Consider the following 17,807-nt stretch of genomic DNA (forward strand, 5'->3'; position numbering starts at 1 on the left):
AATAACCTCTTTTAAGCCATTTAATAATATTCCTAGAAGGCATTAATGAGGGAATAATGTAGAAATTTCAATTCTTGAAAAGTAAATGAAAATTAATGGACATTGAATTCTTACAGAGGCTGACCAAAATATTATGAGATTCAGTGTACTTAAATTAATTATTTTAAACATAAACATTAAACAAGTTTAGTTATCTGTACTGATATTCAATATAAATTTAACAGAACCTTTGAAAAAACAAGCCCTTTTTCTACTAACTAGGTAGATGAGACATGGCAAAAGCCACAAACCATATTACTAGTCCATCAATTAACATTTAGTAAGTACCACTCTGTATCAGCCGTTATGCTAGGCACTGGACATAAAAAGACAAGAATGAAAGAGTCTCTGTCCTCAAGAAGTCTGCCTTCTACTAGGGGAAATAACACATTCACATACAAGCATGTGCGAAATGAATACAAGGTAACTGGAGGGCATGAACAGTTATAGAGTTTGAGGGGAATTCTAACACATGGAGAGTATTGCAGGCACAGGGGACGACAGCCTATGAGAAGGAAAGGTGGGGAGGTGGAGTGATGGCTTGAGTGAAGAGGCTGGTTTCGCTAGATTCCATGAAGGGGAGGAATGTGAACTAAGACTAGAGAGGGAAGATGGAAACAGGTTAAATGCATATCTATCCCTAAGACATGCACACATTTCAAAACCTAAAACCCAATGTCACTTGGAAAACCTGGAAATGGGCCCTGGGTTGGAACATATGGAGTACCTGGTTCAAGCAAAAAGCATTCCTGAGGAGTCTTGGAGTTACAGACCGTTCCCGTACTGTAGAGAGTGCTCATGGTATTCATGATTGTGTTCAGCTATAATAAAAATATTACAGTGTTAGAAAAGCCACGAAAGAAAATAAATGCAGGATAATTGAGGCTGACATGCTGGCCCTCTGACAGCGGAATGACTACTTCATATATATATATCTTGGGGGGAAGGCAAGTCAATTGGGATTAAGTGACTTGCTCAAGGTCACACAGCTAGTAAATGTGTCAAGCTTCTGAGGCCACATTTGAACTCAGGTCCTCTTGACTTCAGGGCATCTATTCAACGTGCCACCTAACTGTCACCTTCATATGTATTTTATACAGTTAGGTGGGACAGTGTATAGAACTCTGGATCTGGAGTTAGGAAGACCTGAATTCAAACCCAACCTCAGATACTTACTAGCTGTGTGGTTCTGGGCAAGTCACTGAACCACTGTGTGACTCAAGTTTCCTTATCTGTAAAAGGTGGGATAATAATAGCACCCACCTCACAGGAAGGTTGTAAGGATCAAATAGTATAGCATATGCAAAGTGCTTTGCACATCTTGAAAGAGTCGTGTATAAATGCTAGCTATTTTTGTTATTTTGAAAATGAGGCAGTTGGCTACATTGGACAGAGCACCACACCTGGAGTAGGTATAGCCTGGTTCAAATTTTGTTTCAATTATTTTTCAGTTGGGTGACCCTGATCAAGAAAGACATTTAATGACCTGGAGTCTCAATTTCCTCACTGGTAAAATGAAGATAAAACTAACACCCACTTTACAGAGTTGTTGTGAGTGTCCAATGAGAAAATTTTATAATGTCTACAATTCGCTTCAATTTGCTATGCTACAATTTGCATTTGCTTCCATCTACTAAAGCTCATTATTGGTTGAGCCTGTGTCAAAGAGAATGACCATACAGGTCTAGGTATAAGTAGCATGTTTTTTCCCTTCAAATATGCATATTTATATAAAAACTGAGGCAGATACAATGAATGTTATTTTTCATGTTATTTCATGCTTATGTGTATATGTGTGTATACACATATATGAAGAATAATATATTATTTATTACATGATATAGTACATGTAATATATATTAGACATTTAATGTATTTATTTTATCAAAAGATCTTTCATTTTGGAGATTTGGTCTATATTCTGATCATACCAGCCAACTGTAGAGAAAATATCTGTGTAACAAATAGAAAGAGTTTCCTGGAGGTGAGGGCTTGAGGTACCTAGAAAGAAAAACTAGAAATGGTCTCTTTTCCCTCTGTCTTTCTTCCAGATTGCCTGCTTCATCACCATGAATTCTTGCTGAGAAGACTGAGTATAAATAATGGACAACTTTAATTTCTTTCCAAAGAACAACAGAAATACCTTTCCTGTTTCTGCAGCCCCGCTGCTGGAGGTAGACTAAGACTTGCCCAGACATAGTGGTTCTTTGGTGATGCTTTTGCCCAAAGACATTACCCTCTGACACCCACAAGGCTGAAAATGCTGCTGTAGTCAGCACTGTGTAATAGTAAGGGAACAGGTGTAGGATTAAATGGTCTGGGTTCTAGACTCCACTTACTGGTTTTGCTGCCGCCAGAAAATCATTTAGCATCTCAGTTTCCACATCTGCCAAATGAGGATGATGTTACTTGCAAAGAGCCTGCCTCTGTAAACTGTGAAGCTTGTATGAATATAGCTTATTATTATACTATGACAGCAGATTCAGAACTGGGTGAGATTATGCTGTTTTTCAGTCGTGTCCAGCTCTCCGTGATCGCATGTGGGGTTTTCTTGGCAAAGATACTAGAATGCCTTGCTATTTCCTTCTCCAGCTCATTTTACAGATGAGGAAACTGAGGCACACAGGGTTAAGTGATTGTCCAGGGTCACACAGCTAATAAGTATCTGAGGCTAGGTTTGAACTCAGGAAGATCAGTCATCTTGACTCTGAGCCTGGTACTTTGTCCACTGTGCCACCTAGATGCTCCAGATGAGACCATGGAAGCCATGGAAGAAAACAGAGGAAATTGAGACCCAGCTTACTGTCCTAGCAGTAAGCACAGTTCCCAGAACACAATAGGCACTTAATAAATGCTTATTTGGCCTGCAATGTGCACACAGTCATAGGTTCACAAGTTTAGCACCAAAAGGATTTAGATGGCATCTAGTCCAACTCACTCATTTTACAAATGAGGAAACTGAGGCCCAGAGAAGTTACAGCACTTGTGCAAAATCACACAGGACATAAATGACAGAAAAAGGATCCAAAAGACTCCAAATACTAAGTTTTGGGGTGGGGGGGGGTTCCCACTGTATCATTCTGACTTTCATTATTCAATTTTTTAAAAAATCCATAATTTCATTGGCATCAACATTTCCTCCATCAATGAAGGACACAGTCCCCCCATGTTTATGAGTTACTGTGACCAAAACAATTTATTACTTGGTGGCCAATTTCTGGTGATGAGCCTTGCTGAAGTCTGCTAGTCTCGTTCCTAGACCAGCCTTTTGAGCCAGGGAGGATCTGACCCAGTTCTCAAGAAAGGGTTTCATTTTTCTGTATTGCATCCCCAGCACCTGGCACATAAATACTACGGGTAGGCGTTTAATATATGTTTGGGCCCACGCCGTGGTACCAAATCAGAGTAGGACTTCAGTGGAGGAGTTGTAATTATGATTAAAAGGTTGGGGGAAAACAAACCTTTGATAACTTTGAGCAAAGTAGTAGAGAAAGAAAATACAGAGGCTAAAGCCACTTAACGTATATTAGGCCCTGGAAGAAACCAAAACTGTTAGAGGAAAGTTCATGGATGAGTATCAGGTAAACTTGAGGCATATTGATTTTTTTAAATTTCTTGGTCATTTTGCTTTTCACTACTGTTAAGTTTCTAGGAGTTTTCTTTCAGTCTTAGAGAATCATATCATGTACAGCAAATTTAGAATCGATCAGTACTCTGAATGATGTTCTCAGGGCTGCCCTGGGTCTCAGAGGAATGGAAAGCCCTGTTTTATAAGGTCATATTCAACGTCTTCACTACTTACAATGCATAAATTCAGGATCATGAAATGCAAATGAGAACTACAGAGATCCCAGGCAGGAAGCTAAGGCAATGGACTGAGAGTCAAAAGAGATTTGGGGCCAAATCATCATTCTTCTATTTACTGACCAGTGTGACCTTGAATACGTCAGTCCATCTTGATAAGTCTTATTTTCCTCATCTATAAGTTTAGTGTTTGATTAGATAATCCCTAATTGAATGTGTAACTAGACAATCCCTTTCTTGCTCTAAATCTTTTGCTAAAATCCTGTCTTGCTCGAAATATTTGGATTCTAAATCAATAAACTCTGAAATTTACCAGCCCAAGAAGCTACCATAACAAAATACAAGATAAAAACACCTTAGTCCTAAGGTATCTCTAGAACTAAGGTGTTTTTTCTTTTTGAATTTTATTATTGTTCTTTTTTTCCCAATCGCATGTAAAAACAATTTTAACTTTTTTTTTTTTTTGCTTTTTGGAGGGGGGAAGGTAGGGCAGTGACTTGGGACTAAGTGACTTGCCCAAGGTCACATGGCTAGTTTTTTTTGTGTGTTAATTGTCTGAGGCTGGATTTGAACTCAGGTCCTCCTGACTCCAGGGCCAGTGCTCTCTATTCACTGTGCCACCTAGCCACCCTTTTAATCTTCATTTTAAAAAATAATTTTGAATTCCAAATTTTCTCCCACCTTCCTTACCTTACCCCCTCATTGAGAAGGCAAGCAATTTGACATAGGTGATATATGTGCAGTCATGAAAAACATATTTCTATATTAGTCATTCTGTGAAAGAAAACACAGACAAAAAAGAAAAGAAAATAAAACAGTTTGCTTCTATCTGAATTCAGATTCCATCAGTTCTTTCTCTGGAGTCAACAGTATTTTTCATCATACGTCCTTCAGAGCTGTCTTGGATCTTTGTGTTGCTGGGAATAGTTAAGTCATTCACAGTTGATCATCATACAATATTATTTTTACTATGTACATTGTTCTCCTAGTTCTGCTCACTTCACTTTGCATCAGTTCATGTAAGTCTTTCCAGGTCTTTCTGAAAACTTCCTATAGAGTTGGGGCTCCTAACCTAGAAATGTGTTTTTATGAAATGTTCTTTATGTAGCTAGTTAGATGACAGATAGATAGATCGACAGACAGACAGAAAGACACACAGACAGAGAAATTGATGATAGCCATATCTAGATGTCTATATATTTAAATATATTTGATATTTTATTATATTTAAATCTCTATATTTTTCTATATCATGTCATGATATGGATAAATATACATTATATGAATTTAAATAGATGTAGATATCTAGGTATTACTATGTATCCATCATCCATCTATCTTTGCGTCTATCTCAATCTCTATAGATAGCTATGCTGCCATGAGTGAGATGAGTTTCCTGAGGTCATCAAGCCGGCACTAGAACCCACACCTCTTGATGCCTAGCCCCGTGTTCCTTCCATAGCATCAGAGCAACAGTCTTCTGTACCAACTCCAACTTTTGGAAAGCAAACTCATGCACAAAACTCCCTTGGAAATCAATGAACTATATTTGTAGATAAAAAAAAATTTAAGGCTAGTTAATATCATCCCTAGCTTTATATTATCTACTCCCTCTACTTATTGACCAGCATGATCTTGAATAAGTCAGTCCATTTTGATAGTCCTTATTTTCCTCATCTATAAAATTAGTGTTTTCCCCCAAGTGTTTTAGCTCTAAGGCAGCTAGGTAGTGAAGTGGATAAGAGTGCTGGGTCCAGAACCAGGAAGACGAGTTCAAATCCAACCTCAGACACTTACTAGCTGTGTGACCCTGTGCAAGTCATTAACCCTGTTTGCCTCCGTTTCCTCATCTATAAAATGAGCTAGAAAAGGAAATGGAAAATCACTCCAATATCTTTGCAAAGAAAATCCCAAGAAAGGGTCAGACAACTAAAAAATGACTAAGCAATAACAACATTTTAACTCTAGTGACCAGCACATCAACTTTTGCCAACTTACCCGCGCATTCTTCTCAGCCGGTAACACTGCAGCTCCTTTCTCTTGAAGAGCCTTTAACTGAAGTTTAATATGGGGATCTGAAATTTCATTCAGTGGATATGTTCTGGAAATGTTGGACTGGACATTATAAAACACAGACCACCTGGCTGCTGCTTCATTCTGTAACAAAAAAAGGGGAGGCCAGAGTCATTGGACCGCTTCAACTGATGTGACCCAGGGATGCAATAAAGCAGCATCTGGGAGAGAATGCAGTTGCTAAGTCCTGGGCTCAGAGGGCCCTGGGACTACATGTCCCCATCTTTAACCCTGCCCCTTCTGCTCCCTTCTGCCTCTCACTCTGAAAACTGTGATAAAATAAAAATTGTCATTGCCTCTGGCAGTGTGTGTCAGTGAACTGACTCTAATTCCTGGGACCTTCTGAATTATATAAACGTTCTCTCCTACAGAGTAGTCTCCCCCTATTTAAAGAAGCTTGTTGAGGGCTGGCTCCTGTATTTGTAGCCCCATTGCTTTCTACAATGCATCACATATAGTAAAACCTTAGGGATGGATGAAAAATGCTCTTTCACTCATTCATTTCTTCTTTCTTAAATAGATTAATTCTCTTGCTACTTCAGGGTCAGAGCAGGGTCAGTAGGTCACATCTGGTTGGCATATCTCATGACCAGACTTTCCCATCAGTCTGGTCTCTAAGAGTACAAGTCCCTTCCCTTAGCTGTCTGGGACTGCAGACTCTTAGAGTTCTTATCTTTAATAGCTTGACATCATTAAGATGGGAGTTTAACAGTTTTTAAAAGAACAATTGTGAACTATTAACAACCATATGAAAGAATTCTCCAAATCACCAATAACAATTTAAAAATACAAATCAAAACAATCCTGAGTTTTTGTTTCACATTCATCAAATTTGGAAGCATGGCAAAATATGGCAATAATCAATGTTAGAGAGGGTGGGAAAGAGAGGTACACTCGGTCATTGTTGGTGGAGCTGTGAATTAGTGCAATTCCTCTGGAAATCAACTGGGAATTGGGCAAATGGAATGGTGAAAATGTCCATACTCTCTGATCCAGAAATTCCATTGTTAGGTATATACAGTAAGGAGACCACTGGAAAAAAAAGATATTTATGGCAGTACTTTTTTTTTATGTTTGTGAAGAATTAGGAACAAAACATATGTCCATCAATTGGGAAATGGCTAAGGAAACTGTAGTACATGACTGCAATGGCATGTTACTTAGATGGTAAGAAATGATGAACACTATAAGTACAAAGAAGCATGAAAGAATTTCCATGAATGATGCAAAGTAAGGTCAAGAAAAAAGTATTATACAAAATCTACATCAATATAAATGGAAGGAATAACCACCACAAAAATAGTCAAATATGATGTGTGAAATTGTGAAAAATAAGACTAACTAAGGGGCGGCCAGGTAGCACAGCGAGTAAGAGCACCGGCTCCAGTGTTGAGAAGACCTGGAGATCAAATCCTGGGCTCAGACACTTAGCACCCACCCAGAAACACCTGGCCATGTAACCTTGAGCAAGTTACTTAACCCCAATTGCTTAGGGGCGGCCAGGTGGCTCAGCGAGTAAGAGCACCGGCTCCAGTGTCGGGATGACCTGGATAGAATCTGGGCTCAGATACTCAGCACCACACCCAGAAATAACTGGCCCTGTAACCTTGAGCAAGTTACTTAACCCCGATTGCTTAAAAAAAAAAAAAAAGAATAAGACTAACTCCAAAAGAAGAGATAGAGATGAGAAGCCTCTGCCTATACGTTTGCAGAAGTGGAAATGGTCTATAGTGTGGAATGCCGGACATAATGTTAGATTCCTTAATGTATTTATTACATGATTTTGCTGATTTTCCCCTCTTCTTTAAAAATTCTCTGCTATAAAGGATGCCTGTCTGGGAAAGACAGAGAAGGAATTCAAGGGAAAAATCTAAGTGATGTTAAAATGAAAAACATCAATAAAAACTTTATTTTTTTAATAAAATTGGGGTTTGCGGACTCTATTTAGGGGGAAAAACTTTGGTAAAGTGACAAACTCTTTATACCAATATTTGAGTGAGATCTCTTTCACAGGAGGAGAGAATCTGCCTATTAGAGATTTCTTGGAATTCCCATTGACTTCCTATAGCCTTTTAAGGATGGGAATTCTAAGAGTTCTATAATACAGCAGACTCCCTCCTCCTGTGAGATTTCACTCCATCACAGAGCTGGTTTTAGGAGGAATTCAATGAGGGGAACCATAAAGATTCTTTTGAAAAATAAACATAAAACACGTTCAAGGTCATCCAATATGTTTCTAATTCTGGTAGATTTTTGTAAATCTCTCCACGCACTTCCTGGTTTCTCCTTGGAATGCTATCAAAAAGATAGACTTCCTAGTTCTGTAGAATTCTCCCATTTCCTATCTTCCCTGTGAAATTATAAAGAACAAGCTCTATAATACAATCCAAAACCCCATTCCCATCTGCTATGGCAACTAGGATTTGCTGTGTCTTAAATCATTAGATGGATACCCATTTGGAGCCAAGCTCCAGACCAAGACCAGTGACAAATATGGGGGAAATATCAGGCATAGTTCATGCCCTTTACAAGTTTACGTTAGGGCTAGAAGAAACATTTGGCCTCTTCTAGGACATACTTTCATTTTAAAGATGAGGAAACTGAGGTGGAGAGAGGTGCCCATAAGACAGACAAAACACATACTAAGAACACTTAGATAGCAGTGGATGACTATGTGTGACTAGGTGCCCAATAAGTGGCTTATAGGCAATCGAGGCTAAAGGAATTCAGAGGGGAGAAGATAAACATGGAATAACCTTCATGAACATAGAGCTTGACCCAAGTCTGCATTAGGCGAGGTCTTTGACTGGGTTAGGTTAGGGTTAGGTTAAGATTTTGTTTAGGTTAGGAATAGGCTAGGATTTGGGTAGAAAAGGACGGGGATGGTAAAGCATTCCAGGTATGGGAAATTACTTGAAAAAAGACAAGGGAGATGGGAAACAGCAGGACTAGTTCAGAGGATAATAAGGGCACTGGCCCGGATGTCACAGAATCTTTATATTGGGGTGAAAAGAAGGAAGTAAGACTGGAAGAGTAGACTGAGAGCCAAATATTGAAGTCTCATCCCTGAAGAGTTTGAAAACATTTGAATAGTAGAGAGCCATTGATGCTTTTTTAGCCGTCACATGACACGATAAAAAACAGTGCTTCAGAATGATGGTCTCCAAAGTGTGTGTGTGTGTGGTGTGTGTGTGCGTGTGGTGTGTGTGTGTGTGGTGGGTGGGTGTGTATGTATATGTGTGTGCATGTGTGTGCCTATGTGGTGTGTGTGCATGTGTGTGCATGTGAGTGTATGTCTGTGTCTCTGTGTGTGTATGTGTGTGGTGTGTGTGTGTATATGGTATGTGTGTGCGCATGTGCGTGAGTGTGTCTGTGTGTGCATGTGTGTGTGTGGTGGGTGGGTGTGCATGGGTGTGTGTGCGTGGGTGTGTGGGATGTGTGTGTGTGTGTGTATGAGAGTGTGTGTCTCTGTGGTGTGTGTGTGTGTGTGTGTGTGTGTGTGTGTGGTGGGTGAGAGAGCCGAAGCATGACAAGAAAAGTCATCTGTGGCATGACTTCCAAGGGTGGTTGATCAATCAGTCAGAAAAGGATCAAGATGGGATTAGTTACATCCCACTATCCAGAGGAAAACCAATGAGGGGCTGGCATTTAAGAAAACCACACCTGGTCTGTACCCTAACACCGCCACTGGCTCTCCCCACCCCTAGATGAGCTCTCAACCTCCCTCACTGTGAGTCAGCATTGGTCCCTGAGGTAAATTATAACTGAATTTACGACCCATTCACCAATAGCAGAATCACACAAGTGCCACTGGGAAAATCCCATTTTCTTTAACTCCTCAGATTCCCTTACAAGAATCACAGTGAGGGGTGATGGTTAAGAGGGTCATGGCAGACGGTTAAGGGTTCAGGGTGTATAACCAAAAAAAGTTTGAAGACCACTGCCTCAGAAGAGTAATCTGTGAACACTGGGGACAGTATGGGTGGGAAAAAAAGAGACAGGGAGACCTGTAGCATCAGTTCAAGTAATGAGGGTCTGGAGTGGGAATGATAAGGAGGGAGACAGATAGCAGTTAGCCCCGAGGTAACCCCAGTCCCTATTAGCCTAGTAGAACCAGAGCTGTACTGTGGATGAGGAGCCACGTGTAGGAGTGATGGGCTAGATGCAAGCTAGAGAGTCTGGCCAGGCTCCTCACCAAAACCCCATTTCTCATCTCTGTCTTTATATTTTATTCCTTCCACTACCACCACTTCCAAATCTAAACCTAAATAAAAAACTACAGGATTAGCTCACGTGTAAATATTCCATTAAAGTTTTAAAATGTCTGGTGCTTATAAAATGCCTCTCTAAGGAGCTGCAATTGACTCTAGTCTTTATTTTCAGGATAGCTGTATTTATATAAGGCTTTTTGCTCCCATCTAGTGCTTAAAGCCTCATACCTCTGCACTTCAGAAATACGTCAAAATCATGGCTCTTTCTTGATACTCTGCTTTTTTTAACATCATGATTTTCTACTCTTTTCCATGCTATTCTGTATGTTATTTTAAATGTATTAAACGTCCACAACCTATTGTTACTCATCCCAAACAAAGTCAAACCTCGCACAGTTCTCCAAGAGAATGGAGGACAGCTCTTAAAACCAGGCTGCACAATTCAGGAGAAAGCAGATTTTATTTTCTTTTCTTAATGAGCTCTCCAAGTCCACAACGCTTGTCCACACAGCCCCTAACCACTGTAGCAGACAGAAGCTTTCACAGTTCCTTTTTTTTTAAGCAATTGGGGTTAAGTAACTTGCTCAAGGTTACATGGCCAGTTATTTTGTGTGGGTGCCAAGTATCTGAGGCCGGGTACAGGATCCCGGGTCTCCCGACTCCGGGGCTGGCACTCTTACTCACTGCGCCACCTGGCTGCCTCTCGTTCCTTTCTTTTAATAGACTTATTAAGAAAGGAAAAGCCAAGGGTAGCTAGCTGGCACAGCAAATAGAGCACCGGCCCTGGAGTCAGGAGGACCTGAATTCAAATCTGAATTCAGACACTTGACACTTACTAGCTGTGTGATTTTGGGCAAGTCACTTAATCCCAACTGCCTTGCCTTCCCCCCTCCAAAAAGAAAAAGAAGTAGCCAAAACAAAAGAAATCTTATCAGCTCTGAGTCTTGGTGATTCTGGAGCCCTTTATTTTTACTATACATTTACCCTGTTCTAGAATAATTGAAATTCATAAGCATATTAGGAATTCTTTAACCAAGTTCCTGGGCAGCTAGATGGTGCAGTAGATAGAGTACCTGGCCTGGATTCAGTTGGACTCATCTTCCTGAGTTCAAATCTGGCTTCAGATACTTGCTAGCTGTGTGACCCTGGGCAAGTCACTTAACCCTGTTTGCCTCAAATTCCTTATCTGTTAAATGAGCTGGAGAAGGAAATGGCAAACCTCTCCAGTGTCTTTGCCAAGGATACCCCAAATGGAGTCACTAAGAGTTGGACACAACTGAAATGACTAAACAACAACAATCATAGTAAAGTTAGTACACAGAGTAACTCAGATATTTTGACTACATATCCCTTGTATTTCTGGTTGCATTGTACTGCCTGTCAATGGTGTGTGGCTCAGAGACCAAAGGGGTGAAGGTGATGCGGTTACGTGACAGAGGCAGCCTTCCCAGGTCTTACAATAATAATAGTAGAAAGGAAGAAAAGAGGTCAGAGGGTACTGAGAATCTCACAGTTCTTAGACTATCTATAAACATTAACTCAAGTATAGGTATTCTAGCTGCAAGATCTTTGCCCAAGTGACTTGACAAAGTATTTAGCCACAACTGAAACACACTGAAGGTTATCATGTTAGGTAAATGAAGCCAGAAAATGGAAGTCACAGGTAAATGGAAGGAAAGCATGCAGACTCCCCTTAGACAAGAGTCAAAGAAAGGAGGTGGCAAACTGGTTTCATCTTATACCCAAAGGCAACAAGGAATAGCATTTCAGGGGACACTGGGTCATCTCAGCTTGCAGTATTGATGATGAGCATAAACAAATCTCAAAAATAATTGCCAGCTGATGCTCCTTCCTCTGTTGCAGGAGATGGAAAAGGTACAGACATACTATGAAGAACTTGAAATCTTCAGACCCAACAAATGTTTCCTATTTCAGGAGCATCCTGGCTAAGAAGGGGCACAGAAGGAGAGGAAAATTATGTTGGAAAATATGGCTCTAAAGAGGCCAAAGCCCTGTAGACTACTCAGAAGACTCATGCTTATCTCTCGTGAATATTTCATTCCACAGAAAATAAAATTGGCCGTATCTTAGCAGAAAGGAAGTGACTGGTTGTGGGAGTTCTGTCCGAACGAATTGTCTGTATGTACAGTCAGATCGATTAATTAGAATGAAGGTTAAAACTGAAATTGGATTAGAAGAAAAGATAGAGATGAGAGGTTACTATAAATAATTTCAACAGCCTTCACTTATTCTATGTAGCTGAGACAGAAATGTTTTTTTAAAAAAGTAGTAAACAGGAAAAGATAAATATATTGACCTTGATGATCATCATTTCCTGAAAGAAATGAACTGATGTAATGTGGGCAGTTAGGTGACTCAGTGGATAGAGTGCTGGCCCTGGAGTCAGGAATTTTCCCAAGTTCAAATCCATGCTCAGACAATTACTAGCTGTGTGACCCTGGGCAAGTCATTTAAATTCTGTTTGTTTCCGTTTCCTCGTTTGTAAAATGAGCTGGAGAAGGAAATGGCAAAACCACTCCGGTATCTTTGCCAAGAAGACCCCAAATAGGGGCATGAAGAGTCAGATACAATTGAAAACTACTGAACAACCGTAGAATGGGACCCAGAACAAAGAGTTATTTAGAGTTCTGAAAGTACTTCAGCCAAGAAATACCAAGGGAAGAGCAAAACCAGGTTGGAATAGAAACTCATTTAAGAAATACTTCAGAGGGTAGGGGCAAACTTTTTTATGCCTCAAAAAGAGTGAAAATGAAAACAAGTCTATAGAAAGCTTGATGTGTGACCTGCTGAAGTCAAGTAATTCTATGGGATCCAAAGATGTTTATAGGACCATAGATTCAGAGCTAGCAGGGAGACTTGAGAAGTGCTTGAGCCCAACCAACACCTTCACTTTATAGATGAGGACACAGAGGCCCAGAGAGCACTAAGGCAGCAAGATGGCATAGTGGATGGAGTGCTAGCCATGGATTCAGGAAGGACTGAGTTCAAATCCCACCTCAGACACTTCACTAACTGTGATCCTGGGCAAATCATTTGACCTCTGCCTCAGTTTCCTGAACAGTAAATAGGAATAGTAATAGCATCTATCTCCCAGGGTTGTTGTGAGGATTAACTGTTGTAATATTTGGAACGTTTCTTGCATATAGTAGGCATTTAATAAATGCTTGCTTCCTTTCTTCCTTGCCCAAAATCACAAAGCTAGTAAGTGTCTAAGGCAGGACTCAAATTCAAGCCTTCCTGAAACCGACAGTAGTGCAATGTCTACAACAACATCCAGGTGCTTCAAAGATGCTGAACCTGCCAGGTGGGTAACAAGCAGACAGGAAAGTGGGAACATTCAGCATTATTTCTAGAACAGTGATTTTCAGCACCGGGGTCAAGAGAACTATCAAATTTGAATCCCATCACCTCAGTTGTTTGTGTTGTCTTTGTTTAATTTTAAAAATTTATTTATTTATTTTTAGTTTTCAACATTCATTTCCACAAGATTTTGAGTTACAAATTTTCTCCCTTTCTCTCCCTACCCCTTACCCCAAGATAACAAGCCCACTGAATACCCCTTCCCCTAATCTGCTCTCTCTTATATCCTCCTCCATCCCCCTCTAACTTTGTAGAAGGGCAAGATAGATTTCTATACCCCAGTGCTTGTATATTTTATTTCCCAGTTGCACGTAATAAACAATTTTTTAACATTTGTTTTCAAAACTTTGATTTCCAGATTCTTTCCCATCTTCCCTCTTCACCCCCCCACTGGGAAGACAAGCAATTGCAACATAGGTTGTACATGTGTAGTTACACAAAACATTTCCATAACAGTTATATATATATACATATATATATATAGCATATAATTATGAAATACATTATATTTCCCTCTATCCTATCCTGCCACCCCGATTTATTCTATTTTCTCCTTTGACCCTGCTCCTTTTCAAAAGGAACTACCCTCTCTCCCTATCTGCCCTCACTTCTATCATCTCCCCTCTTATCCCCTTCCCCCCTACTTTCCTGCAGGGTAAGATAGCCAAATGAGTGTGTATGTTATTCCCTCTTTAAGCCAAATTCATTAAGTGTAAGGTTGACCCATTCCCTTTCATCTCCCTGCTGTTCCCCTCCATTGTAACAGTTTTTTCTTACCTCTTTTATATGAGATAATTTACCCTCTTCTATTTCTCCCTTTCTCCTTCTCCCAATATATTCCTCTCTTACCTCTTAATTTTATTTTTTAGATGTCATTCCTTCATTGCTGTACACGTTATAAAGAAGTTAAAATAGTACTAAGTAACAGCTTACAAAGACGAAGTTGGGAAGAGAGTTTCTATCAAACCAGTCTAAACTAAGAAAATCTATGCCAAAGGCAACACAATCTTAGAGCATTGAGAGATTTTTTATAAGATAATTTAGGGAAAGAAAAGTTCCCTCCAAAATGGAAGAAAAATTAAGATCATTCATTGCTGTTGGAATTTTGAACTTGTAAAATCTTTTTGGAAAAATTTATGATTTTGTAGTACAAGTTATAAAAATAATCACACCATTTAGTCCAAGGATTCCACTGTTGGAAATATATCCTGAAAGTGTGAATAAAAAGCTATTCTAGTTTCTATTTTACTATTTTTTATTTTATTATAAGGTTATATTTTCAAAATTTTAACAGTATTATATAGATATACGCTATACATAGATATAGACATTATATATGTATATATACACAGATACATATATATATAATTGTAGAAACATAGAATTCTACGATAGTAGAATGGTATTTTACCATTTACAATTGGTAATTAAATTAATTGCCAATAATTAAATTAATGGGAGGATATTCCATTCTATATCTAACTGTAGAATATGAATATAATAGAACACAAACAACACTGAAAAGTACAAAGAATAAAAACAAGCCTGGAAAGACCTTTTTAAAATAATGTGAAGCAGAAAACGAACTAGAAGAATGGAGGAAAACGAATGAGAGCGAGGGGACCAAAACGGACGGAGCAAAGTCCTTATCCGGACAAAGAGGGACTGACTCCAAAAACCGTTTCGATGCTTTATGTCTTAAAATTAATGAATTGGAAATGTTACTAAGCAATTCAGTCAAATGCATTGAATTTCAATATTAATTCCATAAAATGTTGAATTTTAAAAAGGAATAAATTATGGATATCATTCTCTAAGAAAAAGCAGAAAAAAGAGAAAGAAAAATCAAGAGAACATCAACACTGCCAACCCTGCTTTGTCATCCTTAGAAACTCTATATACGCATGATGTACACATGTATCTAGGGTGTCCTTGATGAAAATATGAGAAGGAAGTAAGACTTTTGTGCATGACTCTTTATAGCAAACGATACTTTTACAGAGTAATTAATATAAAAGGAGTCAGTTAGGTAATTCAGTGTATGGAGTGCTGGGCCTAGAGTTAGGACGACCTGAGTTCAAATGCAGTCTCAGGTACTTACTATCTGTATGACCCTCAGGAAGTCACCTAACCTCCAATAGAGGACGAAATAGGAAGCCACTCTAGTATCTTTGCCAAGAAAACTATATGGACGGTATAGTCTATGGAGTTTCAAAGAGTTGGACACAACCGATCAATTAATGTGAGTTCAATTTTTTAAAATAATTCATTGATTACAAAAAAGCATTTGATTTGGTAGAGCAAAACACAGCCTTAGAAATCTCTTCTTCAGCAATAAGCCTCTCACATTTATGTTAAGGTCATACAATATCACTCGAAAAATGCAACCACAGAGATAACAATGACAGCATGTTATACATTATTATCAAGAGAAGGCCATATTCTTGCCCAAGTACTAGCATTCAAGTTGTACCCTGAAAGGTCCAAGTGGAAAAAAGGATTCCTTGGGGATGTTAAATTCTTCCATATGCTCATGTTTGTGGACGATACTATCCTGACTGAATCAAGTCCCTACATATTAATAGGACTTCCTCCATGAGATTCACAATTACTCAAAAGGAATTGGCCTAGCCATTCATATAGGAAAAATGGAATGATTGGAAAATGCCTACTATTCAGACAATGGCATATTGTTGGATGGAAAGGCCCCTGAGTTAATACAGCAGTATGAAAATCTGGAGCGGGCAGTGCAGATAGACAGTTAATTACATCCAGAACTGAATGAAAGGCTCCAGGGTGTAAAGACATATTTTTTATCACAAATATTCTCTCATTGATTGCTATATGACTGTGGACCTTAGATCACCACAACACAGTTACAGGCAATAGGGCAATACAGAGATATACATGCTGGGTGTAAGCATCTTATTTCCATTTGAAACCCAAATGCAACAAGTGGCACAAGGGCTATCACTGAGGAAATGTAAGGGAAGAACAATAGGTGGTAGAAGATTAACAGATGGTTAGTTTCAGCGCTTCTCTGATAAGGAAAAGAAATAAATAAAGACCTAGAGGAAGGACTTCAGAAGGTGAGGTGGATCCTGTGTATGCTATTTGAGGGGAAAGGCTGACTCACTTTTGTTTTTGTGTACCCTAATATCTGGCACATAGTGAGCCCTTAATAAATAAAAATCAAAATGCATGATTTATTCATAAAAATCAATTGGTTCAATAACTTTTTCCAACGCCTTTTCCTGGATTGTAACTAATGCCTGGGAGCCTGTCATTTTGTAACATTTGCCAACATAGCACCTTTTATGGTGTTCTTCCTACACGTGCTTCATCATATGCATTTTTTAATTTAAAAAGATACTTTTGAATATTTTTAAAAGTTTAATGTGAATTAATAACTTCTGATTAATATTTGCCCTTTGAGGCCATGGAGATGACTCCAAACCGGGTAAGGTTCATGGTATCTTCCATCTTCAATGAGGACAAATGGCAAGCAGTTGCTTAGGCATTAGCGGCCTTTTACTCAGGGTTGAAAATGACATGGCTTCTGAGCAATGATTTCCTCTTAGGCTGAGAATTGATCATTAAACAATAGCCTTCACCCACTTGCTTTACACTATACTAAGGTGGAAGGAATAGTGGATTTGAAGTTGGAAGTTGGAAAACTTGGCTTCAAATCCTGGGTCTTCTTGCAGTCAGTGTTATCTTGGATGAGTGATCTTAGCCAAAACTAAAGCCTTTTTTTTTTTTTAAAGAATCACTGAGCCCCACTGACTTTATAGTCTACAGGGTTACTGTATACCTGATTCTAAGTTAACCTGAATGATGCAGTCTCTTTCTTTCTGTTAGGAAAAGCTAGAAACAAGCCAAATTCTGATATACCCAGTGGAAACTCTGAGTGGTTTCAAAGGGTATGCCAAAGAATATGATTGATAAGAAGTCTCTGAGACTGAACCAAATCCACATAAACTCAGAACTTCAGCTCTCAGCCATAGGCCGCACCATGGGCTACATTTGCAGGACACATTTTCATCTATAGTGAAATAAGAGTCATCTTAATTTGTAAGGCGCAGTTCTCCCCCTCTTAGGCACATGGAGAATGAAAATTTCTCCATTCCTCCACCGTAGATTTTCTCCCTCAAACATACTTAATAAGGAATATGTTATAAAGGGATAAGCTAATGATCCATCTTTGGTTGCATTTATTTTCCCATACACAAATGTCTTGTGAACACAAGAAAAACGCTGTGCAGAAGTTTCTAATTCTCTAACTTTGACTTTCTCATG

At 39.1% G+C, this 17,807-nt stretch overlaps 1 protein-coding gene across 3 annotated transcripts in view; it reads right to left on the reverse strand.

The window, feature by feature from the left end:
• Window positions 1-17,807, reverse strand: part of ACE2 (angiotensin converting enzyme 2) — a 69,311-nt gene that overhangs the window by 41,033 nt on the left and 10,471 nt on the right. For 2 of the 3 annotated variants that reach the window (XM_069100640.1, XM_069100639.1), the window contains 2 exons: window positions 5,842-6,000; window positions 767-860 (listed from right to left, as the gene is read on the reverse strand). In XM_069100640.1, the coding sequence (XP_068956741.1) occupies window positions 767-860; window positions 5,842-6,000 (253 nt within the window). Of the gene's footprint in view, window positions 1-766; window positions 861-5,841; window positions 6,001-6,212; window positions 6,405-17,807 lie in introns of those variants that run through there. The other variant, XM_069100641.1, reaches the window with a different exon arrangement.

The sequence above is a fragment of the Petaurus breviceps genome, unplaced genomic scaffold, assembly GCF_028583685.1.
Source record: "Petaurus breviceps papuanus isolate PSGF00001 unplaced genomic scaffold, PetGlider_PUasm1.0 419, whole genome shotgun sequence".
In the NCBI taxonomy this organism is placed as follows: domain Eukaryota; kingdom Metazoa; phylum Chordata; class Mammalia; order Diprotodontia; family Petauridae; genus Petaurus; species Petaurus breviceps.